The 26,300-nt window shown below is 38.2% G+C and overlaps 1 protein-coding gene across 8 annotated transcripts in view; it reads left to right on the top strand.

Annotated features, from left to right (window-relative positions):
* RIC8B (RIC8 guanine nucleotide exchange factor B) overlaps positions 1 to 26,300 on the top strand; it is a 96,762-nt gene that overhangs the window by 57,789 nt on the left and 12,673 nt on the right. For 6 of the 8 annotated variants that reach the window (XR_006607833.1, XR_006607831.1, XR_006607829.1 and 3 more), the window contains 4 exons: positions 192 to 287; positions 5,706 to 5,850; positions 15,495 to 15,639; positions 23,193 to 23,312. Coding sequence is in view for 3 of the 8 variants with exons in the window: in XM_004743068.3 (XP_004743125.2) it covers positions 192 to 287; positions 5,706 to 5,850; positions 15,495 to 15,639; positions 23,193 to 23,312 (506 nt within the window). In the remaining 5 variants the exon portion in view is untranslated. The remainder of the gene's footprint in view (positions 1 to 191; positions 288 to 5,705; positions 5,851 to 15,494; positions 15,640 to 23,192; positions 23,313 to 26,300) is intronic. The other 2 variants (XR_006607832.1, XM_004743074.3) reach the window with 1 other exon arrangement.

The following is a 26,300-nucleotide window of genomic DNA, read 5'->3' as shown; positions in this document are numbered from 1 at the left end:
AATAAATAAATAAAAAATCTTTAAAAAACCCCACAATAATAAACGTGAAATTAAGTGATGGAATGGAAGCTTATGTTGCTTTAATAACATAAAATGTCTCTCCCTCAAAAAAGGAATATTAACATGCTCAGTTATACAGAGGAAAGTAATACTGTTAGAAACTAATACAGTATGTCTGGTTTTCTTTATAGGGAAGCAGCTATAGAGAAGGTCTAACTCCAGTTCTCAGCTTATTAACAGAATGTTCCCGAGCCCATCGAAACATCAGAAAATTTCTCAAAGATCAGGTAACTGCTTAATGCAAATTACACCTCATAGTTAATCTTCTTATACGTGACTTTTAAAAGTAGAATTAATGAGTTGCATTCTTTCATAATGGTTTTCTTCCATAAAATCAGAAACTCAGAAAAGTTAGTTTTAATCTTTGAAATCTTCCTAATCCAGAAAAACGTGACCCTTTGTATTTTTCTGAGTCATTCATTCATTTATTCAACAAACATTTTAGATCTACTTTGTGCTGTCTTCTAAGCACTGAAAGATGACGTCTTTGCCTTGTAGAGTTTACCTTACAGTGGCAGAACAAAAAGGAAATGAATGTATGTATGATATAATGGCATGTAGAGATGTGTTCTTAAAAAAGAAGGAGAAGGGGAGACTTAGGGGACTAGGGAGGGCCTAGTCATTTGAGCAGAAAATTTGAGCAGAAAATTTGATAAGAAAAGGATCTCTGAGAAAACCTGGAAGAGGAATGTAAAGAGAACAAGCAAAGTCCCTGAGGTGAGAGGCTGGTTTGGTGGGCTTGCGGAAGGGCAAGGAGGCTAGACCAAACTGGCAAGGAGAGTGGTAGATGAAGTTAAAAAAAAGGTAAGTAAGAACCAGATGCCTAAGGTTGTAGAGGACTTCTGATGCCCTTCTAAGGGAGATGGGAAAGCACTGAACCATTCTGAGAAGGGGAATTAGATGAAGGGGATCCCATTTATAGTTTAAAAGACTCCGGCTGCTATATATAGGATAGACTAGGAGGACGTGAGTAGAGGAGTAGAGGAGGCCAGTGGAAAAGAGAGCTGATGGTGAAGGCCTGCGGTAGGATGGTTGAGTTCATGGTAAGAATTCTTTCCATCTGCCCTTAGGATTTATCTTTGTCTCCCCTTCTGTCATCATGGGTGAGTTTTCCCTGCTTTCTTCTGTGCCCAGCCTCTGCACTTGTGTCCTGGATTCCTTTCCTTCTCATCTTCTCAGGAACTTTTCTCCTGCGTTTATTTCCTCTCTTTTTGAATTAATCTTTTTTTTTTAAATGTGCTAGGTCATTTCTGCCTTCACTCAAACACACCTTCCATCTTAAAAACAAAACAAAAACCTTCCCTCAATTTCTCTTCTCAGGTTGCCTCCCCATCACTCTGCTCTTCTTAGTGCAGTGTTCCTCAAAAGAGATTTCCATACTCTATTCTTTTTACTCGTCTTTCTCTCCTGAACCCACCGAAATTAGGCTTTCATGCTTTCCACCCTACTGCAAAGGTGCTCATCAAAATTCATCAACCCAATATTGCCAAATCTGATAGCTCTCAAATATTTTTTTTAATGCATTCCCCCAGTGCATTTTGATGTAACTGACTATTCTGTCCTTCTTGAAATAATTTCTTCACTTGGTTTCTAGGACACAATGGGGGAACCTCTTTGCAATGTCTGAGTGCCCCAAGACAATGTTGTCTTTGTCTCCACTCCCACTCCCCTGGTGATTTCATTCAGCAGTCATGGTTTTGAAAATCATCTATATGCTGATGACTCCCAAATTTATATTTCCAGCCCTGACCTGTCCCTTCAGCTCCAGACTAATGTAACAAGCTGCCTACTCATCTCCTCCCCTTGGATGTATAGTAGAGGTCTTTAACATCCCAAACTAAGCTCTTGATTTCCCACCCCTTCACCCTGTCTCTTTCCTTCTTCCGCATCTCAGTATATGGTCCCATCATTCACCCCACTGCTCTTTTTCTGCCTTGTAGAATTTCCCTTGTTCAATGAACCAGCTTTATTTCACCCCTTAATGTTTATGGTCAAGATTTAGTAAGCTTCTTACTATATGTGGGGCACATTAGTAGATACTGCTGCTAAGGAGAGATTAGAAAGTAGAGACTCTTTCTTTGAGGAATTTACAGTTCACTAGAAGAAGAGAGGAGTGCCGTGAAAACATGAATAATCATTTAAATCTAATGAAATAGTTAATGAATTAAGGTAATTTCCAGTTTGATTATTTTAAGACATTCTACCATGACTAGGAATACTTGGTAAAGAATAATGAATGAAAAATATTTAAGTTTTCTGTATTTTAGCTTTTTTTCATAGGAGATGCAGGTTCAACTGAACTGTTTAGATTTTGCTGTCTCTGACCAAGGTAGTCCAAAAAAAAAACCTGTTTCTTAACAACTTTGTATGAAGGTCTTGGGCCACATATTATATGGACACAAAAATTATAAGACCCACTTGTTGTCCTCAAAGAAGCACTACAGTATAAAGAGATGAAACATGACAAGTAAAGATGACTAAGATATAAGACACACACAACAAAATCAACTTTCCTTCTGAGAAAGATGCAGTCTAAGAAAGGCAGAATATGTGGCGCCGGGGTGGCTCAGTGGGTTAAGCCTCTGCCTTCGGCTCAGGTCATGGTCTCAGGGTCCTGGGATGGAGCCCTGCATCGAGCTCTCTGCTCGGCAGGGAGCCTGCTTCCCCCTCTCTCTCTGCCTGCCTCTCTGCCTACTTGTGATCTCTCTCTCTGTGTCAAAGAAAGAAGGGCAGAATGTAAAGTAACCGATGATTAACTTTGGCAATAGTATAAATAGAACAAATAGTATAAATAGCTAATTAATTATTACGCCCTATAGTTAATACCTGATTAAGTCCAACTCACGCATACCCAGGGGAAATTGGTCCTAAGTATTTAGACAGGTGGAAAGAGAACATGGTAGAAATTACTGACCCAGGTTGGGTTAGTCTGGAGAGGCACTTACAGAAGAGACGAGATTTTGTGGATTTGAAAGAGGAAATGGACAAGATTTGTCAAAAAAAGAAAAAAATTGTTGGAGGGTAATATTTGGGAGAAAGTAGAATGAGTCCATACAAATGCAGATTGTCTGGGAGTGATATATAAGAATAAAAGCAACAAACTTCTATTTAAAAAAAAAAAAAAACTTGTTTCTAAGAAACCCAAAACACAGCTAACAAAACTTTGGGGTGATAACCTTTGTTAATAGATTCTTTACTCTGGAACAGTAGGCACATACTACATGAAATCCCTTGTTCGAGATCTCATTCTTCAATATATTCAGCATATAGAGACCGTATAAAACTCAGTATGGTTGGCTGAATCTTTACTGTGCAGTGACTTTGTACTTACAGAGCACAGAAATCATGATGCTCTACTATTAGAAATATGGCTTCTATAAACACTTTGAGTAGATTATTCAGTTTTATGAGGGTTAGTTGCCATTTGTGTTCATAGCACCTTCAGTACCTCCTGATAGATGGTAGGCACTCAATATAGAAGGAGAGAGGAAAGAAGTCAGTTGAGTGGATTAAATAAAATGATATAAACATGAAGGGTCTGGCGTGGTAAATTAGTATTTGACTTGGTTTTTAATCCCCATTTCCTCTCATGGCGCCCAGCTTACAGAAGGCGCTTTTAAAGATTCCGAGGGGTGCCTGGCTTTCTCAGTCAGTAGAGCGTATGACTCTTGATCTCAGGGTTGTAAATTCGAGCCCCACTTTGGGTGTAGAGATTACTTAAAATAAAACCTTTTTTTTTTTAAAAAAAAAAAGATATCTGAATCCATTCCTCCTTCAGTCAACAAATATTTATTAAACACCTGTAATATGCCATGAACTGAGAAGAATAAACAAAACAAAGACATCCCTGCCCCCTTGGCACTGACTCTTGTAGAGGAAGGGCCAATGGTAAAGCAATATATACTGTGTCAGGTGGTGATGAGTGCTGTGAGGAAGGCTAACGAAAGCGCTTAGAGGGGGTGGTATACAAAAAAGAGAAGTCATATAGGGTGGTCACGGTTAGTCATATAGGGTGGTCAGGAAATGTCATCCTATAAGTAACATTTGGACACAGACCTGAAGTAAGGGAATGAGCCATGCAAGTTTCTAGAGAAAGAGTTTCTGGGCAGAGGGAGCAGCAAATGCAAAGACCATGAGACAGGAAAGTGGGTGGTGTACGTAAGGAGTTCCATGGAGGTCTGTGTGGCTGTAGCAGTGTCGGCCAGAACTGTAGAAATACAGTTAGAGCAGGAAGCTGGATTATGTGAAACCTAAGGGAGTTGTAAGGACATTGTTTTTCACTGTAAGATGACAAGCACTGGGAACTAGAAGACTTTGAGAACAGAAATGATATGATGTGACTTTCAGAGGCTCCCTAGCTGCTTTGTAGAGGATAAATCACGAACTGGGATGGAAGCAGAGAGCACTGGGAGGCTGTGGTAGTAACCAGTTTGGGTGAGACATATCAGTAATTTGGGTGTGATAATTTTAGAGGAGGCAGTGAGAAGTGGCTGAATTATGGATATATTTCAGAGGTAGAAACAATATAATTTACTGGTGGATTGGATATGGGGTGTGAAAGAGAAAAGGCTATTTCCAAGGTGTTTGTACTAAACAGTTGGAAAAATAGACTTACCATTTAATGCGATGGAAAACTAAGAAGGAACAGCTTTGGTGGGAGCATGGAAGATTTGTGTTTAGGACATGCTAAATTTGAGAGGCCTATAAAAGTCTGGAAGTCAGTAAAGAAATCAAGATAGAAATATCTTAGGGAGTTCTCAGTGTATAGAGACCATCTAATGCCATAAAGCTGGATGAGATCACCAGTAGATTCAGTGAAAATAGTGAAGAACGTTGCCTAAGAGCTCAACCCTTGACTATTCCAATACTTAGAAAACAAGAGGAGTAAAAGAATTGGCAGAAGAGGCTGAGATGAAGCAACCAGTTGAGATAGGAGGAAACCCTGAAGAGGGAGGGGTCTGGGTGGATGAATTGAGTGAGCGAGTGAGCAAAAAAACAGACAAACCAAGAAGTGTCCTAAGTCCTCTGCAGATCAAAATCGATAAAATAGGGATAATGATGTTACTACCTCCTTTGCAAGGTTACTGTGGAGACTGATTATACAGAATGTATGTATATCCTCTATTATAGCAACTAGCACCTAGAAAATATTCAATAATGAATAGCCATTTTTTATTATAAAATAAAATAAGAAAACCTAAGTACAGACTTTTTTTTTAGTAAATACTGAAAATGCTACAGGAATTACAAGAAGGGAAAAATCAATAGGAGTCAAAGTTTTAAGGAAGGCCCCGTGGAAGAAGGAGAAACTTGACCCTGACTTTAAAGTGGATTTTGATAGAGGCAGGCAAAGGCATTCCAGATGCTTTGATGATTAAAAATTCCAAATGAATCAGAGTATTTCATGGTGGTACAGTGAAGGGTTGTTTCTCTTCAAATGAAATTTCATTAAAACCATGAAATCACTTCAGGGGTTTTTTTTGTTTTGTCTTATTTGGAAGCAAACCTATTTAGTTTTTAAAAGCTTTTTCCATTCTTACAAAACTGAGCTCATAGACATTGTAAGACTGACCAGTTGCATGGTACCATCCTCACTTACTCTAGGACCCCACAACTGATGATGGTTTTTGCATTTCTGCCATTAGGTTTTACCACCATTGAGGGATGTGACAAATCGACCTGAAGTTGGCTCAACTGTGAGAAATAAGCTGGTGCGCCTCATGACACATGTTGACCTTGGAGTCAAGCAAATTGCTGCTGAATTCCTTTTTGTCCTTTGCAAAGAGAGAGGTAGGTTAAACTCTCTTTGCTCTCTATGTTTTTATTTTTCAGAGGGAATTTGAGAAATCTTTCTGTTAATAGTGGCCATCTCATTCCACTCTTTCCAGAGCTTACTCCTATCTTCTGTTAGAGGGCCTGAGGATATATTAAAAATTAATCATTTAAAAACATTTTCTGTATGCTTCTGTGCAAACACACTCACATTAAACTTTGCCTTCTGTATCTTTAACCCACGCTTCTTAATCTTGTGAGTCAGGACCTGGAGTCATAATGAAAAATCTGCTTAAGTAATTCAGGTACTACTATTTTTTTTTTTTTTTTTAAGATTTTATTTTTATAAGGGATCTCACTCAGTGTGGGGCTTGAACTCACAACCCTGAGATCAAGTGTTGCATGCTCGGGCATGCACCAACTGAGCCAGCCAGGTCCCCCAAGGTGCTAATATTTTATAACCAGACATAGGCCTGGGTTAGTTCCCCTTTTTAATTCCTCTTGGAATTAAAGCTATAAGAGTTATGGTTTCTTCACTAAGTTACTTTATCAGTAGATAATTATTTGATGTGAGCTATATAACATAATATGGAAGTGAAAAAAGGAAAATGGAAAGTGCAAAGAATGCCAAAGATACATTCCTTACCCTTGAGATAAGGATAAGATAGAGATAGAGAGAAATTTTAAAATAACTATACTACAGTGTAATAAACACAATTATAAAGTAACTGTCTTCTGAGATAACACCTAACAATTTCAGATTTTTTAAAAATTATATGGGCTATTTCCCCTGCAAAAGCAGGTTCTTCAAACAAGGAACTTCAAGATACCCAGATATTTTTACCTATTTTTTTCTTTAGCTCCTAGTTTTATAAATGTACTGGTATGAAAATCCCATCTAAGCAGATTTTATATTCCACTTTTTTAAAGTACCTCCGTTTTGTGAGACAGAATTTGGAGGTAGAAAACTCACTTCTCTCAAAATCTTAAGTTAGTTTAATTCTTTTTTTTTACCCAGCTTTATTGAGGTATAATTGACAAGTAAAGTTGTATGTATTTAAAGTATATTATACAACGTGATGATCTGGTACATGTATACATTGTGAAGTGATTAACACAGGTTAAGACATCTACCACCTCACAGAGTTACTTTTTGTTTTTTTTGTGTGTATGGTGAGAATGCTGAAGACTGATCTTAGCAAATTTCAAGTGTAGATAGAATAGTATTAACTATAGTTAATACTATTAACTATAACCATGCTAGTTAACCGTGCTAGACATTGGATCCTCAGAACTCACGATAACTGAAGGCTTACAGCATTTGATCAGCAGCTCCTCATTTCCCCCATCCCCAACTACCACTCTACTCTCTGTTTCCAGGAGTTTAATTTTTTTTTTTTTTAAAGATTACACATTTAAGTGAGATCATATAGTATTAGTGTTTCTCTGGCTTATTCACTTAGCATAATGTTCTCTAGGTTCATCCTTGTTGTAACAAATAGCAAGATTTCATTCTCTGTCATGGCTGAAATAAATAAACACACACACACATATCTCCTTTATCCATTCATCTGCCAGTGGACTCTTTGCTTTTTTCCATATCTTGGCTATTATGAATAATGCTTTAGTGAACATGGAACTGTAGACATCTCTTGTTAATAAAGACTTCATTTGCTTCAGATATATACCCAAAAGTGTGATTGCTTGATCATATTGTAGTTGTTTCTAAATTTTTGAGTAGCCTCTGTGCTGTTTTTCATGGTAGCTGGACCAATTTGTATTCCCACCAGTGGTGCGTAAGTGTTCCCTTTTTGCCACATCCTTGCCAACACTTACCATCTCTTATCTTTTTGGTAAAAGCCGTCCTAACAGGTGTGAGGTGATCTGTCATTATAGTTTTGATTTGCGTCTTCCTAATGATTAGGGATGTTGCGCCTTTTCACAAAAATACCTGTTGGTCATTTGTATGTCTTTTTTGGAAAAAAAACATCTTTACAGGCTTTTTGTCCATTTTTTAATAGAATTATTTGGGGTCTTTGCTGTTGAGTTGTAACCACAGAATTCTTAAACTTTAATTTCTGACTTTATTTCCACTTCAGTTCCTGTTAAGATGGTATATTAAAAACATAATTTGGTCAATATAATAATAATGATAATAAACACAACTATTATGAATGGGGGTGTCATGTTCCAAACATTCTATGCCATAAGCTCATTTATTTCTCATAAGGACCCTCCAGTGTCATAAATGAATTAACCTGGCACTTTCAGTAACTTATTCAAGGTCACAGAATTGCTTGAGGGCTAAAGCCCAAATTTGAGTCCTCTTTCCATTCTGCCACATTTCCTTTTATAGTAATTTTCACCAACTGTCCTCATATCTGCGCTTTTAAACAATTCAGTTCTTTCATGACTCTGAAAAAAGATTGATGTAGCATCTTGGAATTAAGTGACTGGTATAGTCATATAGTAATCTGTAAATACTGGCTGAACTGAATCAGTTTTTCCAAGATCAGAAATGAACTGTTGGGGCACCGCAGTGGGTTAAAGCCTCTGCCTTCAGCTCAGGTCGTGATCCCAGGGTCCTGGGATCGAGCCCCGCATTGGGCTCTCTGCTCAGTGGGGAGCCTGCTTCCTGCTCTCTCTCTGCCTGTCTCTCTGCCTGCTTTGATCTCTGTGAAATAGATAAATAGAATCTTCAAAAAAAAAAAAATTAGAAAAAAGAGGAAAAAAAAAGAAATGAGCTGTTTTTTATTTTAAAGTGTAATTATGTATGTATACATAAATCTAAATTACACACTGTATCTATCAGTCAAAAGAAGTTTATCAAAATATACACTAACATCTTATCCATTGTTACCTCTCACTAGGATGACTGGTGACTTTTTTTAGTTCTGTGTATTTTACAATTTTTCTACAATGACAATTTTTTTTAAAGATTAATAATATGTAATACATATATATAATTACATATCTAAATACATAAATTAACATATCTAGATATAATCACTTTACATTTAATGTGTCAGTGTGATAGTAAATATGGCATATGCATTTATAAATGAATTTGCTCACTGTTTTTCATTTGAAAGGATTACTTTTGTTCCCTCTTAGTCTATTTAAGGTTTTTATAATCCTAACTTTGAGCCCAAAGCCAACCCATATTAGCAGAAGTGTATCATTTTCATTTGACCTTGAACAATTCTATATATACTCGTCCACTTTTCCTTCCAGTTTGATTTTAAGTTTAGTAGATATATTCTTCTGGAATAAAAATTTACCTATTTAACAAAAAACTTCAGAGCTAGAGCCAGGGAATACAGAGGTATAAAGATGAACAAGGTCTCTGCTCTCCTATTACTTTCTTACCAAGGGTTACCAACTCATGTGCCTACAAGTGCCAAGTTGGTAATAAAAATGGACCGGACATAAGAAGGTAAATGAAAACTGACACGTAACCTCATTGCTGGGAAGGCAGCGGGTTGGGAGTAGGGGAACAAGGAGATGGTGCAGAATTGGAGAGAGGACATCACTGCTACTTAGCTCCAATTGATTGTTACCATGAAGAAACATATGGCCAACGTTACCAAATCTTGCAGGTTTTTCAAGAGACGCCAGGTCTCTGAATTTTTATATAAAATCTCCCAGTTTTTAAATGCTGTCAACGTATTCTAATTTAAAACCATCTAACCAAAAAAGAAAGAAAGAAAGAAAAGTTTGTAGTCTACATTCAGCTTGTAAGTCATTAGATTTTGGAGTTAGCGTTAGGTTTGGAGGGAAACTCTATTAAAATGAGATAAATTCCAAATAATTCATCAGTGTTGAACATCCTTTTTAAGGATGTTCAAAGCTAAGCTTAAAGGTGAAGATACCATGATCAAGGCTCAAGAGTCATGTCACACTAAGTAGAAACAGCAAACAGCAATCAAATTAGGTTAGGGACGCAGAGACTAAATGAAGAATGAAAACTGAAATGGTACAAGATACAAAGGGCAAAATTTCATGGCAGACTTGGCACAGAAAGAATCATTCAAGTGTCTTAAATATCCATCTATGCCAGGCTAAAACTGTAACCTCCTCAGGTTAACTTGTACTCATGCCTACCAACTTGTGTTGAGCCAAATCTAAACTTCTATTACCTGCTCTGCAAATTGTATACTTTTCTCCAGGGTACCTAAACAGAGGCCTTATATCATCTAATAAAAGAAACTAACTTATAATACAATCCTCCCCCTGTTAACACATTCATTAATTCCCAGCATGTGCTAGGCACTGTGGTTGGGGCTGAACCATACCGAGAAATAAGGCTGGAACAGCTCAGCACATAGCCCCGCAACTGCGAGCTTGCCCTCGGCTCCTTTATTTCAGTCTCCCAGGTAGAAGGGTCAGTTTAGCTTGAAGCTAACATCTCCTGCCTGCTGATCTTTTCATCTTCTTGGAAAGCAGTTACCTTCTGTTCTTTTGGTAACTCTCCCTATGTGTTTTCCTCAACCTATATACATCTCCATGTCACTGCCCTTCTTAGCTCCAATTGATTGTTACCATGAAGAAACATATGGCCAACGTTACCAAACGTTGATGTGCCCTTCACATCTTAGCATCTTGAAAGATTAATCTGGTTTTCCTCTTGGTATCCTTAGTAGCCACTCAGGCTTCAACTTGCTACAAGTTAGGTTTTCCACTGTCAATCCCTCCCTTCCAGACCCCCCTGGAAGTGTTCTCCATAAGCTCACAAGGTAACCAATGTTCATAAGCAATGGATTTTTTTTTTTGTCTTTATCTTACTGTTGACCACTCTCTGTCTCTGCGCTACCAAGCACTCCTAGATTGCCTCTGATCTTTCTTTCTAGTCTTACCAACTGTCTTTGCCCACACTTAATTGCCAGTGTTCCCTAGAGTTCTCATCTGACCCCTGTTCTCCCTTTCCATTGTTTCCTTAGTCATCTCCTCTCCCTTGGCTTCTGCTTCAGCCTATTTGCTGGGGATTCCCAAATCTGTATATCTCTTAATAAACTATTAAAATATTCATAGCCCTCTGTTTCTGGTCAGGTTTTCTTCAGTCTGTCTCCCACATGGCCAACAGAGGGATTCTTCTAAAATACAGTCTTGCCATGACCACCCTGTAGAACTGTCAGTGACTTCCTGACACCTGGTAGAATCCAAATTTTATTAGATACTAACCTCATGGCTTGCCTCCATATTCTAAATTCAGTTTGCTATTATATACTTTCTGCTTAGTCATGCTAAATTTTTTATTCTTGCCTAATTATATTTTACCATTGGCATTCTCTCTACGACTTGGCAGATGCTGTTCCCTTTGCATGGAATATCTTTGTTAGTATGGTGAGCTTTATTCTTGAAGATCAGCTTAAGTATCTTCTCTGTGAAGACTTGCTCATCATAGAGGCAGAGTTAATCATTCTCTCTTCCTTGTACCATTTTTACTTAAGTCTGTTGTTAGTGTTTTTGACATTTGCTATGTTCTCACTCTCGGTTAATGTCTAGAATGCAAGTTCAACGAATTGAGTTTCTTTAGGTCAGAGATCGTGTCTCCTTCATCTTTGGATTCCTAATTTTAACAAAGTACCTTACAAATGGTTATAAAAAAGTAAACCTTTCTGCTGTCTGAATGGAATGTAGTGACTATATGGTCTTGTGGATCTCTCCATATCAAGAAATAATCAGTACACTATAAGAGAGAAATGACAGCCTGAAAGAGGGAATGACTAGGTAGTGTGGACACAGCCAGAGAAAGTCTTCACAGAGAAATGGGAAACACTTGGTATTTATAAGAAAGAGACTAATTCAAGAAGAGAAGAATACACGATGTATAGGAATGATAGGAGATCTGTTTGGAAAAGGCCACAGAGGCCAGAAAATGAAAAATGAAGGATCCATAGCCTTTGTGGCAGATCCTAAAGGTTTTATCCACAAAGGTGATAACACCATATTTTTGCTTTACAAACATCTGTGAGGCAGTTGTGTGGAACGAGGAATAGAAGGATGTGAGACTAGAAATAGGGAGACTAATTAGAGGAAGTTGCTAGTGTAAAATTTCCAAAAGTAGCAGTATTTGGAAGGAAAAGGATTTTAAATCCTCTACATAACAGAGAAAGGGGAATGGTCTCTGGGTAGAATCTGGCTCTGCCATTCTGTCTTTGGTAAACAGCAGAACCTCTTTTTGTTTTCATGATAGAGTGTGATAAGACCCACATTTGTGTAAGCAATGATATCATTACTACCAGTGCGTGTCTAACTGCAGTGTACTCCTGTGGTTGTTTTCCTCTGTTCATAGTGCCCTCTGGCATCTTGATAATGTTGAAATACTTTATGCAACTGTCTGACTGAATGCTGACTTGTCTCATTTCTGTAGCAGTTTTACAAAACTAACTGCATGGTTGATTACTGGGACAAAAAAATTAAATATCTTTATATTGGTTTTTGGGGTTTTTTTTTTAAGATTTTATTTATGCATTTATTTGACAAAGAGATAGAGAGCACAGGAAGGCAGAGCAGCAGGCAGAGAGAGAGGGAAAAGCAGTCTCTGTGCTGAGCAGGGAGCCTGATGCAGGGCTCAATCCTGGGACCCTGGGATTATGACCTGAGCTGAAGGCATATGCTCAACAGACTGAGCCACCCAGTGCTCTGTTTTTTTTTTGTTTTTAAGGGCCACCCAGAAAACCTGTCCTTGCCTTAGCAACTCATTTTAACATCTAAATTCAGTCCATTTTCCTTTTACTACCTTCCCAATACTGAACAGGATATCGTGCAATATATTTGAAAATAGCTAAAAAGTAGCTCAAAACACTCCACCAAATAATGTCAGTCAGAACTTTACAAAGAAAATGTTTCTCACTGTGAAAATTTCATAGTCCATTTGTCTCCCTACCCCAACCCCCATTTTTTAAGTATTTTATCCTATTAAGCTCATTTGATTTTATAACTATTGGCTATAGCCTTACCTGTTTTAAAGGCAAAGTGTGTCTTAAATAGCCTTTGTAACCCAAACTGTCACAGAGTTGACACATTTGTTCCTGTGAGTGAACAGTAAGTATTATTTTCATGAAAGTGCTAGGTGTTTTTTACTATTAACTAGCTTCCAGGAGGATTGTCTGATTAAGAAAGCAGACTATATTCTGTTTACCTCTTTTTAACCTATTTTGGCCTTTCATAAACTCTGCATTCTTCAACTATTTTAATGTTTAACCATTGAGGTGATTATTTATATTTTATGTCTTTTTTATTATTGTTATTTTTTAAGTATATTCATATCTCAACTTAGACATTTGTACTTTTAGTGAATTTTTTTTTCCTGGAACTACTAAACCTCTTTATTTGTTAAAAAATAAGCCTTATCAGCGGGGTGCTTGGGTGACTCAGTCAGTTAAGCATCTGCCTTCAGCTCAGGTCACAGTCCCAGGGTCCTGCGATCGAGCCCCACATCTGGCTCCCTGCCCAGCAGGGTGCCTGCTTCTCCCTCTGCCTGCCATTCCCCCTGCTTGTACACACACTCTCTCTCTCTGTTGAATAAATAAATAAAATATTTTTTTTAAAAAGCCTTATCAAAAATGCTTACAGTGAGAGTATCAGTGCCATGTGCATTCTGATTATGATCCTTCGCCTCACTGACTTTGTGTCTGACCATGTCATTAAAGTCATGTCTGGGGACACCTGGGTGGCTTAGTCAAGTGTCTGCCTTTGGCTCAAGTCATGATCTCAGGGTCCTGGGATCAAGCCCCACATCACGCTTCCTACTCAGCAGGGAGTCTGCTTCTCCCTCTCCCTCTACTCCTCTTCCCACTTATGTGCCCTCTCTTTCCCTCTCAAATAAATATAAAATCTTTAAAGTCATGTCTGATCCCCATGAATATTAAAAATGTCTGTATGCACTGGATATTCACTTCTCTAATTATCCATTAAGAATTCATTAATTTAGGTAAACCTTCCCAGTCTTGCAGAGGCACTGAGAGTAAGAGGGAGCATATTCAGATTTATTCCAAGGGCTTTCAAAGTATACCACACTGACCCCTCATTAAATTCTAATATGATTCTATCTAGCATCTACTGAGAATTATTACCAAAGAGACAGCAGTTACCAATAGGTTTTAAGGTAGAAAATGGTTGAAAGAGAATAAACTTTAATCTACTTTATTATTTAGTCCATGTTTCCTTTTGCACAGATGTCACCAATTTGCCATATCCGTTGAAAGTAGGACTTCCTTTTATTTGTCCCCAAAGTACCTATTTTCAGTGTCAAGGAAGGTACCCTCTAGTTCAAGAACTTGAAAAATTTAATGAACAATTCACTCCTGGACTATTCATCCTATTGATGCCTTTAATGATTTCATACTCCGATCACATATATCCCCTTTCCCTACCCTATTTCCCTATCTGCTGCCCCTTTCAGACCCCAAAGTCACTTTAATTGCCCTTCTCTGAATCTTCTTCAACTTTATTTTGTCTTTTTCGAGGTAAATGCTCTGAATTACAACAGTATTTCAAGATGTAGGTTTTACTAAAACTTTATACATGAAAAAAAATAGTGTTGTTTCCTATAGTTGCCTTTAGGATGACATTTTATTGAAAGCCTTAAATAAAATTTTTATCTTTAGATTGAATATGTTAGTGTTTACCTTGAAAACTGTACCTGAAGAAAAGGAAGTGCTCTTAAATAAAGCTAACAATTGTTTAATATCTTCCTTAAAGGTTCTTACAAATCACACATGCACACAAAGAATTCCTGTAGTTTCCGGTTACCCTGCAAAAGTTTTATGTGTCTGCTTATCTTAGACTTATCACCTTGCACTGATGACAGGGTAATACTGACCTGCACCAAATGGTTCATTGGTCTGTTGCTGTTGTTGTTGACTAAGAGAAGTCTACCGTGCTCAGTTGACCTCATATTACCAGGGAAAAAGAAAGAGTATTTACTGTGTGCCAGATACTTTTCTAAGCATTTTGCATGTATTAAGTTGTGAAGTAGATTATTATTCCAATTCTCTAGACTAGAAAAAGTAGGGTACAGAGCTGTAAGATAACTTTCCCAAGTCAACCAGCTAGTTAGGTGGTAGAACCATTAATAAAATCCAGCCAGTCTTAACTCTTGGACCTTACCTTTAAAGCGGGTATCATGCGCTTATGTACTGTTGCTGACGTTTTGGAATAAGTAGTGACTTAGCTATCCTTTTTGCAAACATCCTTGAGTTTTGTGATTTCTGGTACTCTTTCCCTATCATTCCTATGAAGGGTACCAGAAAGATTTTAGATAATGACTGTGTTAGTAAAATTCCAATCTGGGTTTCATTAATTTTCGTTTTTAGTCATGATTTCTCTAAAACTGGATAAAAAGCTTTGTGACCAGAAACTTAAAACACCACCCTTACCAACAGCATTGTGGTCACAGAGGCTCCACTCCTGCCACAGAGTATATTCCAAACAGCTCCACTTGACTTTCTGATGCCTGAAAAAAAGGCTTTTGGTCCGCAGAGCATGTAGGAGAATTTGTAGGTAGTTCAGTAAAACCTCTAGCATACTTTGAAAACCTCTTAGTTTTAAGGTTTACTGCCATGGTGTGAATCTCCCAACTTCCCTGTGCTGGGGAATAGTCGGTAATGACAGTGAGTACCCACAGATTCCTCTAAACACCTCTTCTGTTTTTGCAGTGGACAGCCTGCTGAAATACACTGGCTATGGGAATGCTGCAGGACTATTGGCGGCCAGGGGCCTCTTGGCTGGAGGAAGAGGCGATAACTGGTACTCAGAGGATGAGGACACAGACACTGAAGAATACAAAAATGCAAAACCAAAGTATAGTATCAAGTTTCTTTTCACCTAACTATGTCTGTGCCTTTGATTTGGTTATTTGCCCCTCACTTCCTTCGTCTCTCATTTTCCAAGTGTTTCTTTTCTTTTGTGGATTTGGAAGCTTTCCATTTAATAGTGTTTTCAGAGGCAGTTTCATAGCTAGTGGCTTAAAGAGTGACTTCAGGTGATTGAGGAAGGATAATATTGCAAGAAATATTCTGCTGCATGCTCCTGACCCTCTCCGAAGGAGAGATGGTATTTTTAGATATATGCCATCATATACTTAAAAAGTAGTATTGCCCAATTTTTGCTTTCTTTTCCATAAGGTTGAGATTTTATAGGGTATAACTAAGAACAAGTATTTCATTTGGTTATTTCATGCTTCAGTTTTTCTCAGAAATCTAAACATACGTTCCGTGAATTCTCTTGCATAAAAGCCATTATGAGTCAGTAAAATGGTACCTTATTAGCAAAAAGAAAGAAGTATAGCTCCACAGTAAATTTCAATCCAACACTTGGGTAAGAATCTTTTAACAGATGTGTTATTGCACTGAGGCAGACCAGAGACTCTTTTCAAGTCTTGCCTGAATCAGTGCTTAGAAATCAAAGACACTAATTCTTCTCTTATCCCAAAACAAACCACCTCTACTTCCTTCTATTTCCTCCTCATCCTCTTCGTCCCCTTCTCAGCCCCCCATATCCCACGTAAATTTCTTAGTTCCACTTATTAGAAGTTATACGAGCTCAATTTTCTCATTTCCATTACTAAATGTTAAAAGGGTATGCCCTTTCCTTTTGGCATTGCCAGTGATGTTGACATGCTAGTTTTTCTACTGACATTTTCTAGAATGTAGTGAGGAACATGTGGCAGTTGATGAAGGGCAGAAAATCATTATCTTCAGAATTGGGTTTTTTTTTTTTAAAGGATAAATCGTGCCCTGTTAACATGAAAGTACTAGGTTATCAGAAGGTAAAAGCAAAGATCATTTCCTAATTAGACAAGACTTATTTGGCCTGTATTCCTTGGCAAATTGGGCCTGGGTAAATAGCATTACTTTTAGTATTTCCAGTTCAGCCTCAGCAGGATCTTGTAGAGTGTGTCCTAGAAAAAAAAGACTTTTGGGGAAAAAAAGCTAGCAGTGACTCTAAGCAATACATTCTTAAGACTGCCACCATTTAAATGCCATAAATCGGCAGCTCGGTCATCTAATTGAAGCTTAGAGGAATCATACTTTAACCTTTCCCTAATTATAGAAGTCATCATTCTAATTAGTTTTACTAGCTCTTGACTTTTCTATTTCATAAACTATATTTTCATCAGTTTAGTATTTTCTCTCCCTCCATTTGAGACATTAAAGAATACCACTTGAGGTATACCTCCATATTTTTAAATGAAAGTAGAAATTACTTTAGGCATTCATTGTGTCCCAAGCTATGTGGACACATCAACTAAGATTTTAAAACAAACAAACAAACTCTTAAATACTCGTGGGTGGTTGATGTCCTTATATCTCGGTGTGTATTGTTGAGTTTGCTTGACAGATGACTTCTACCAGTGGTAATGATCACATATCTTATAAGCACCGGAATGCTACTATAACAAGAAATTGCTTGGAGAAAATATAAGAACATTGGGTCTCTCCTAATAGAATGGGAAATAGAAATGTGTTAGATTATGAAAGTGATTTTAGATTTCAGGAGAGCACCTTTTGCTTGCATCGAGGACCATGATGTTTGGTATTGTTGTAGTCTTGGCTAGGAAGTTTCTATATTAGACCTTGTGACATCCCTAGTTGGAATTTTCATCAGCTTTGGACCTGGCCTATATTGTTCATAGGAATGGTGTGTTAGTGTCATCAGAATAGTCACCATTGTGAAATCTTGTTGTTTCTTAAATATTACTCGTGACAGATATAAATATGTGTTTCTCACACAGCATTACGTCTTCCCCTTCAGATATATTTGCGTGTTTTTTTTCTTATATCTTCCCTCCACTAGTGGGATATTTGTTAATTTAAAATACTTATTCATGGGGTGCCTGGCTGGCTCAGTTATCGGAGCCTGCGACTCTTCATCTCAGGGTTGTGAGTTTAAGCCCCATGTTGGGTGTGGAGCCTACTTTAAAAAAAAGAAATGCTTATTCAAATGGTCCTTGTGGAAGTAGTGGGAAACAAAGTACTTTACAAGCAAGAGAACCCTTTGTGCTCTGGGGAGTGATCGATAATGCTCGAAGAACTTTTTCCCTAAAAATTATGAAAACTCTTTACCAATCTAGTCAAGCTTATAAACTCAGCCCTGAAAGAATTGCTTTTTCCCCTACTCTCTGATTACCCTTCACCATCAGTGTTCTCAAGATCACAGTATGCTTTTCTTATGATGCATTTATTCACAACAGTTGCTAGTATTGGCAGAAGCAGAGAAATTACCCTTTATCCAGTTGGCCCTAGTCCCGTTGTCAAAAATGTAAGTGGATTCTGATTGATGCACCAAGGTAACCTATAATCCTTTAGTGGAATCTGAAACCAACAATTGTGTGGAGCTTACATTCAGGCTATGGGAGACCGTTAATTTCACAACAATCTTTTTTGTGTCAAAGTAAGTGTATTTAATGGACTGGAAATGGCTTTCCGCAATTAGCAGAAATATACTTATAGAATCAAGTTACATGCCACACAGGTTTTTGGTGTAAATCTAAGCCATGCTTGTTTAAAGTTTTCAGATAAACTTTGGTCCTGAATCAAAGAGAAAAATTTCTAAATTCTAACTTTTATACCAGTTTCTTTTGTGCCTCTGAGCATGGAGGCCCCTTGCGTGTATAGGAGGGTAAAGTATAAGTGACTAATGTGGTTTTGTACATCATTCCGAACAGCAATCGAAAGACGTGTACCTAATGGCATTTGGCTCATTTTAGACCAGTGGCTGTCAGGCTGAGTGTATAGGATAGGAACCTAGGAGTCCAGGGAGTGTCTTTAAAGGGCTGCTAAATGGAGGGCAGGAGGAGGGGATAGCCAAGGTAGGCAGAACTTGAGGACACCTACTTAGATTCTTCATACCCTACACTAGTTCATAATCACATACAGAAGCTTAAAATCCTTGCAAAAGCAACTCGGGTGTTTCCTTCTCAGCCATATTACTCTTAGGAGTAGCTGTGGCAGCGATTGTATAATTTCTCCAGCATGAGACAAGAGACTTTTTTTCTTCATCAAGATTTTGTTTTGTTGCTTTAAGTCTCTTTGTAATTGTCACCATATATTGAAGATGTACCCCCGAAGAAAACCTTTATTTTTAATATTTCTTGAAGTAAATGAACAAGGGTATAGTAACTTTCTACTGTTCTTTTTATTGTTTTGTTGGGGATCAAGTATTCTGGGGAGTTTTTCCTGGAAAGACATTTCTAGCCTTATTTGCATAGGCTTTTCCACCCCATCTCCCCCTATCCTGGTTCTGGGCTCACAAGTGCCTTTTCCTGAAAACCCTGATCCCTCTATTTTCAGAGGTTGCAGACTGTCCACCCAGAGGCTCGACTTAGCCTACAGTTAGCTGCTGCTGGGCTTGTTGGATCGTTGGTTATTTAGTTCTTGTGTTGCATCGTCGATTATTTAGTTCTGTGTTTTTATTTTCTGTTTTACATAGTACTTCTTAATTAGTTGCCAACATTTAGAATTCAGATATTTCAGATGCAAATTTGGATTTCTGACTTCTTTTCAATAAGCTCTAATAACATGAAGCCTGCATTTTCACATGGCAGACAACTGGCTGATGGAGCTGAGTGGCCGTGGTCCCCGTCATGCCAGGCATAAGCTCCTCTGGTTTGACAGTGGATCCTTTTCATTCTTACCTGCTTAGCCCCTGTAGAGATTTGCCCTCCCAGGCCCTCCTTTAACCAGAATGGTTTGAGTAAAATTCAATCCCTACTTTTTAGAGACTGACGTTAACTTTAATATACCTCAGAGAAATTTTAATAGCTTTTTTGTTAAGTGACTTAGTACTGTTGATGTTGGCCAAGTGTAGCAACAATCTGAAAAGCAAAAGTCTTGAAATATATTTCAGCTTTTGCATATATTCATAGGTCTATACCTTTTTATGTCTTAATCCCTTCATCACCAGGTTCATAACTGTGGTCAGTTCATATAATGACCTTATATAATACATGTTCGATGATACTACAAATGAGTTGAAATAATTCTTGTCACCTAACTGGAAGACGTATATAATCACAGAATTGGAATGCTGGAAAGATGGGGTAGGGGAGCAGACAGGGTGAGAAAATGACCCAGTATAGTTTCCGCCACAATTAGTGTACCTTAAACATCTTAAGACTCAGTCTTAGAACAAGATAAAACCAACCCCAGAATTTCAGTGTCAAGATCCTAAAACCTACAAAATTAAGTCTTAGACTGTATTATCTGAGGTTCTGTAAAGGTAGCAAGTGGATGTTCAACTGAAAATAATCTCTTTTATGAAACCTTACATCATTGTTACAGTGACTATTTGTTTTCCTCTCTGGGAAGGGAAACCAAAGGAGTCTTATTTCAAGTGGGGAGCAGGAGGGGAGACCATGTCCAAGTCTGCCTCCTGACCCCGAGCACATTGGCATTTTTCCTATGAGAATGGCACAGTTTGGTGCCCTAACTTGTGTTTTCTGTGATATTGCGTACATTCTTCTGTGTACTGGGGGTGAGGGGTATTGCTTCAGTAAAGGATGATAAATTCTTACTCTGTAAGAATGAATTTCTGCCTATTGCTTTTATGCTCCTTGAGCAAAGAAAGGATTTTGTGACTTTAGTAGCTAATTTCAGAGCAAGCCATTAAATCATTTTAGCAGCAGAGGACTTGAGGTCAGCTTGTGGAAAATGGACGTCATTTCTGTTAAGCCCTTAAAAGAACCCAAAAAAAGAATCAAATGTGCCCTGATTCAGGAATTCATGTCCTGACTTGACGTTGTGGATACAACAGAGCTTACCAGTGCATCCTCCTGACACGTTTTACCCCCGAGGCAAATGATGGCTTGTGCTAATGTCATTATAGAATACAGCAGTCTGGGGATCTGATTTCTTAAATCACTCCTCCATTGAACTTGAGAAGAGGAGCCTTCTTTCTACGTGTTTTACATAGTTAATCCGTCTACCTTCCTTGTACTTCCTTCTAATGCCTGATTTCCTTTGTCTGCTTGGGAAGTAGTATGTGCTGTATAATAAGTACCTTTACTAATTTATTTATAAGACTCGTTGTTTTCTAATTTAGCATGTGGCAGAAAAGAAACCAGTGGAAACATTCTGTTGTTACAAGCCTAAGCAAATAATAGATGGGTGGTGGAGTCACATTTTCAGTGTGGCATCTGGATACATCTTAAAAACGCTGTAGTTCTCTGAAGCCTTGTCTGGGTCCCCTTTGTTCTTGACTTTTGGGGACTCTGATGACCCTAGTTCACTGTTTTTTTTTAAATGACCACTAACTAGAGGCCTTTTTCTCTTCTATTATGAGCACCTTAAAAAAAAAAAAAGAGGGAATAGTAGCACACAGTGAAGTGTCTGAAGTTGGCACTCTAGCCCTGTGTGGTTTTTAACCTCATTGTGTATCTGAATCACCAGGAAAATAAAATACGTAGATTTAGTTGCTCTCAGTCGAGGCCTAAGCCTTTTCTTTAAAGTTTACCAAGTGATTCTAATGTGCAGCCAAAGCTGAGAATGACTGACAAGCCCAGGAGCTTTCAAACTATGTCCCAGAGTTCCTAAAATTGCCTCAGGGGCAAACTTAAGAGTAAACAAGTAAGTATAGACAAACAGGAGAGGCTTTAGGCCTCCACTCTGCTTGGCCACCCCATCCCCTCTTCTGCTCGATTAGTTCCACTTTGTCTGTTTTATATATGGCTTTCTGTGTAGATTTCATTTGTTTCCAAAAAAGGCAGGGGGAGGTTGGTGGTGGATCCATTGCTCTGAAGGGGAAAAAAAAGTTTTAAATCATAGCTGTAGGTGTAGGTCTTTTAAGATTTTTTATTTATTTATTTGACAGAGAGAGATCACAAGTAGGCAGAGAGGCAGGCAGAGAGAGAGAGAGGAGGAAACAGGCTCCCTGCTGAGCAGAGAGCCCGATGCGGGACTTGATCCCAGGACCCTGAGATCATGACCTGAGCCGAAGGCAGCAGCTTAACCCACTGAGCCACCCAGGCGCCCTGTAGGTGTAGGTCTTAAGGAAGACTATTAAAACGGATGTTTTAGATCTGGTTTTTGAGAATGCTGAGCACTGAGTCCTTCCACAAGAATCTGAATATCATGTGCCCTCTGAGGAATATAGAAAAACAGAAGGAAATCTTTTAGTAATAGATAATAGTACCTAGTGGCCTAGCCCTTTTACTACTCAAATGAGAAATCCCTGTTAACCTGCCCAAGTCAAAGTCTAAAGCAGGGTTTGCAAGCTAGCTTCCAGAGGATCTAATTGATCACAGGGCCTTTGTTTTGGCCCACAGGATTGTACCTCCTGCCACTTTAGACTGGCACTGTCCTCAAGTTTACCTCAGTCCCCAACACTCCCCACTGTTCATAGCTGACCAGTTCACTCATTTGCTTATCCTACAGACCTGGCCACTGAACGCATTTGTGTTTGTAGACCCTAGAAAGCAATTTATTAGCAATTTGCTCTTTGTTTTTAATGATTGAATGAAATATCCCCGCCAATTGTCCATACTTGGCTGAAACAAAATACCGTAACCTCTTGTCTGCTTTTCTAGAAAGATGTTTAAATTATAGATAACTTAGCAGCTATTGAAGAATTTTCTTCATCTCCTTTAAAAAAAAAAAAAAAAAGTGTGGCTTTCACCTAAGAGGGTAGCTTGTTTGGTATTAGAACTTCTTACAAAGTTTATGGGACATACACATTTTAAGTACTTTATTATTTCTCTAGAAAGTCAAATGGTGTATACCTGTCTCTTGGTAGGTTAGATTTCATTCTTTTTTCTTTTAAATCTAGGTCACATCAAATCTAATTAAAATTGTTCTTCTGCTTTATCTTTTATTATTTGAACACTCACTGCCTTCTGTGGTCTCACTAATGGACTAATTTCCTGAGATGATAAATCGGCATGCTTTCATTTTCAGATTTCAGCCTCTCTGCCATCATTTTTCCAGTTTTTTTTTTTGACACATTTGTTTTATGCTGTATCACAAAATGGATTTCTCCTACTCTGAAATCATTTGTCCCCTTATATTAATAAACTATGCATCCAAGGATATTTATCCTAACGGCACCAATCAAATTTCACATTTTTTAAAAGCAGCCATGCCTTTAACAAAACAAAAAGTTGGCAAGTCAGCTATTGGTTTTTGTTTTTGTTTTTGTTTTTGTTTTTTTAAGTAAAACTACCACCCGTTTCCCAAAGCAAATTAATAGAAAAAGTAAATTTTTAAAAATTCCTGTAGTAGTTCTATACTACAAAATTGCTATTATTGCCCATTTTTGGCTATTATACTCTTTCTTATTATAACTTACAACTTGGACCAGAAAGTATAGAAAGAGCATAATTTTAAAACATACAGCATAACTTTTTCTTCTTTTTGTAGCATTAATCTTATCACTGGTCATTTAGAGGAACCAATGCCAAACCCCATAGATGAAATGACAGAAGAACAAAAAGAATATGAAGCCATGAAACTTGTCAACATGCTTGATAAACTTTCCAGGTATTGTATTCCCATCCATTTTCTGCTTGGTTTCTAAAAATGTTCTATTTCTTTGTCTCTCTTACTGAGAGTTATCATGGAACAGCAACTCTGGAAATCCATGTTAATTGGAACAGGGTGGCCTGGGCAGCAGTAGTTCAGATCTCTCTTGGCTACCATGGTTTTTCTACATGTGCCGCTTCTGGATGTGCATTCTTAAACATTTAAACTCTCAGAGCTAGGACAGTAACGACTAGATCATTGTGATATTTAACCAACTAACCTCCCTGTCTTCAAAAAGATGCGATGAGTTAGGTTCAATGATTTTGCTGCTTCTTGTATTTTTTGTTTTAGTCTGTTTTGGTTTTTGTTCCAAATCATTATGCTTTTTTCCCCCCTCATTTTTGATGTGCAAGTTGGCAATTCTGTCTTTTTGGGTTGCTGCTGAAACCGAGAATTGTAAAATGTCATGCACCCAGGAAAAAGTGAAAAGGAATAGCTCAAATTAAGGGTTTTCTGAAAGCAAGTGCTTATATTAATTAGGGGTTCTAAAGACAATCTGCCCTTCCCTTCTTGCTTCACACCGCCTTCCCTTCCCAAAATAGCCAGTCTTGAAAATTCTTAAGTCAAATATATACTAATCAGCAACTAGTCATCTTTGAGGAATACTGGGAAATATTAATTCCTTTCACACTTGCCTGAATTGCTCTATTTTCTAGTCATACATTGAGTCACTGTCTCCTTTAAGCCATCTTGAGTGAGTGCTTCTGTGTGTCAGTGGCAGCCGCCACTTACAGGTGTATTTCTTCCGGTCATCTCCTTTTTCACAGCAACTATATGTAAAGGCTAGTACCCCTCAGTCAGAAGAAGTAGCAGCTGGAATCCCGGGAAAGCCAGAAGGTGTAACAAAGAAGCAAGTAGAGGTGAAGGCAGAGCAGGAGGCTGACTGACATGGGAAGTGTGACATATGGGAGAACTGCAGAGTCTGATGATGCTGGTAATGTGGTAGTAGTTATATAGAAATAAACAACTTCGTCATCTCGATCACATCTACCAAGCTAGTATGACTAGAATTCAGTATCTTCCAGCTAGTCCTTTTAAATTTCCATCTTTGCCCAAAGAGGTTAGAATCTACAGCGAACTATGCTCACAACCTCTGTTTGCAAATGACATTCTTCATACCTTTATGTAGAGCCGACATGTTCCTTTAACAAAGGAATTAGAATCAGAGAAGATCCTGTAGGCAAACCTACAGGAAGGAAAATAACATGCTCTGAATGAGTAGTTAAACATGAGATTTTTGCTTGGCTACTTCTGAAAGGATCTGATGTAGCTAATGAAACAGTGGTATAAGTACAGAAGTTAGGATGAGAACCAACAGATCCATCTAGTAGAAGCTGGAGAGGGAAGTGTTAATGAGGACCTATGTGGAGCCCATCAGTGGGTTAGGACAGTAAGCAAGTTTCATACATTTCACTCTAATAACCTGAGTCTTTCAGAGAACACAGATGTTGCTCAACTGCCTATATGCCCTGAATGAGTAAACTCCAAACGAGGAAAGTGGGAGATGGGAAAAAGACTGCCTAAAATAAGACAGTTTAATCCAACTACTTGACTTACTGAAAGAAACAAGGTCATTTCATAAGACATCCCTATACAAGGGACAGAAAACAGTGCTAGGTCCTTCTCCTTTTAATCCCAAGGGAATCCACATATTCTAGAAGCTGCCAACAAATAAATACACAAATGTCAAGTTTGAAATATCCAAGCTTCCACTTGATTTAAACTATGCCTCAAAGAAGATGTGTACTCACCCAGAAACACCCAGCAGATGCCCAGCTCAATCTGAAGGTGATACTGATTTCACATGTATAAAACAGAGCAAGTATGTCTTGTGTTGGCTTTGATAGGACCAATTTTGCCATTAAAATGGAAGCGAAAGGCAACTTTAAAAATAGTCCTAAATCACTGGTATTTTGCATGACGTGTGGTGGGTTTTTTACATCGTCTGCCTTTGTGTGTGTGCTTTCTAACATTTGCTCTCACTAATAATCGATGACAACACTGCACGGAGACCAGCAGCGGGCATTCCAAAGCAGGAATGCAAAGAATGAAGCCATTCTTTATGCGGCTTACATGTTTGTCTTGAGTTTCTTCTCTCTCTTCACTGTTGGTTTTTGGGTTTTGGTGTTTTTTTGAGGTAGAAGATATGGCATAGAGCCAAAGTAGACTAAGTTCAGTACGATTCAGGGAACGTTTATTAAGCAGCTACTCTGTGCAAGTCACTGTGCTAGGAAGATGAGGGAGATTCAGAGAATGTGACAGGCTCCGCCTCGAACTCACATTCTAGCGAAGGAAATGGCTATAATCTGTTCTAAAATACAAGGTAGATGGAAAATGATGACAAATAAGGTCTATGTTGAACTGTAAACACCCAGGAAAAGGAGCAGTTCATTCTGTCTGGATGAATCAGGGATGATTTCACAAGGAAGATAGCATTTGTGCTGATTCTTGAAGCTTAAAATGTATTTAACAGATATGTGGAGAACTGACCATTCATTCCAGGTAGAGGGAAATCTACTCTTGTTGATAAACTTTGGTATTCACATACTGCATCTTTCTTCCCAAAAGCTCAGGTTGTTTTATCATTATTTGATTAATATAATCTGTTACCAGATTTCTAATTGGGGGAAGACCCAAAGAATTGCCCCAAATATTTCCAAGCTAATGCCGTGATAATCCATTTCCTTTTAACAGTTTACAAAACACTTCCACGTACATTCTCTTTCTAGCTTCATACCAAAGTGAGACTAGGAACTTCATTTTCCAGAACTCAAGACCTTTGCTCTGTCCACTGTGCTACTGTGTCTGTCTGTTAGAGTCAGTGTTTGCCAGAACACTTCCTGATCATCCTCTTCAGCATTGTGCTACCAGTTGGTTCCCTCAACTGTCCTCTGAGGATGTTCTTCATCCCACCAAGTCTTTATTGTGATAAGAGTGTACTGTAGC

This window comes from Mustela putorius, unplaced genomic scaffold, assembly GCF_011764305.1.
Source record: "Mustela putorius furo isolate JIRA1106 unplaced genomic scaffold, ASM1176430v1.1 tig00000738_pilon_pilon_pilon, whole genome shotgun sequence".
In the NCBI taxonomy this organism is placed as follows: domain Eukaryota; kingdom Metazoa; phylum Chordata; class Mammalia; order Carnivora; family Mustelidae; genus Mustela; species Mustela putorius.
This window is presented reverse-complemented; position numbering and strand designations above follow the sequence as displayed.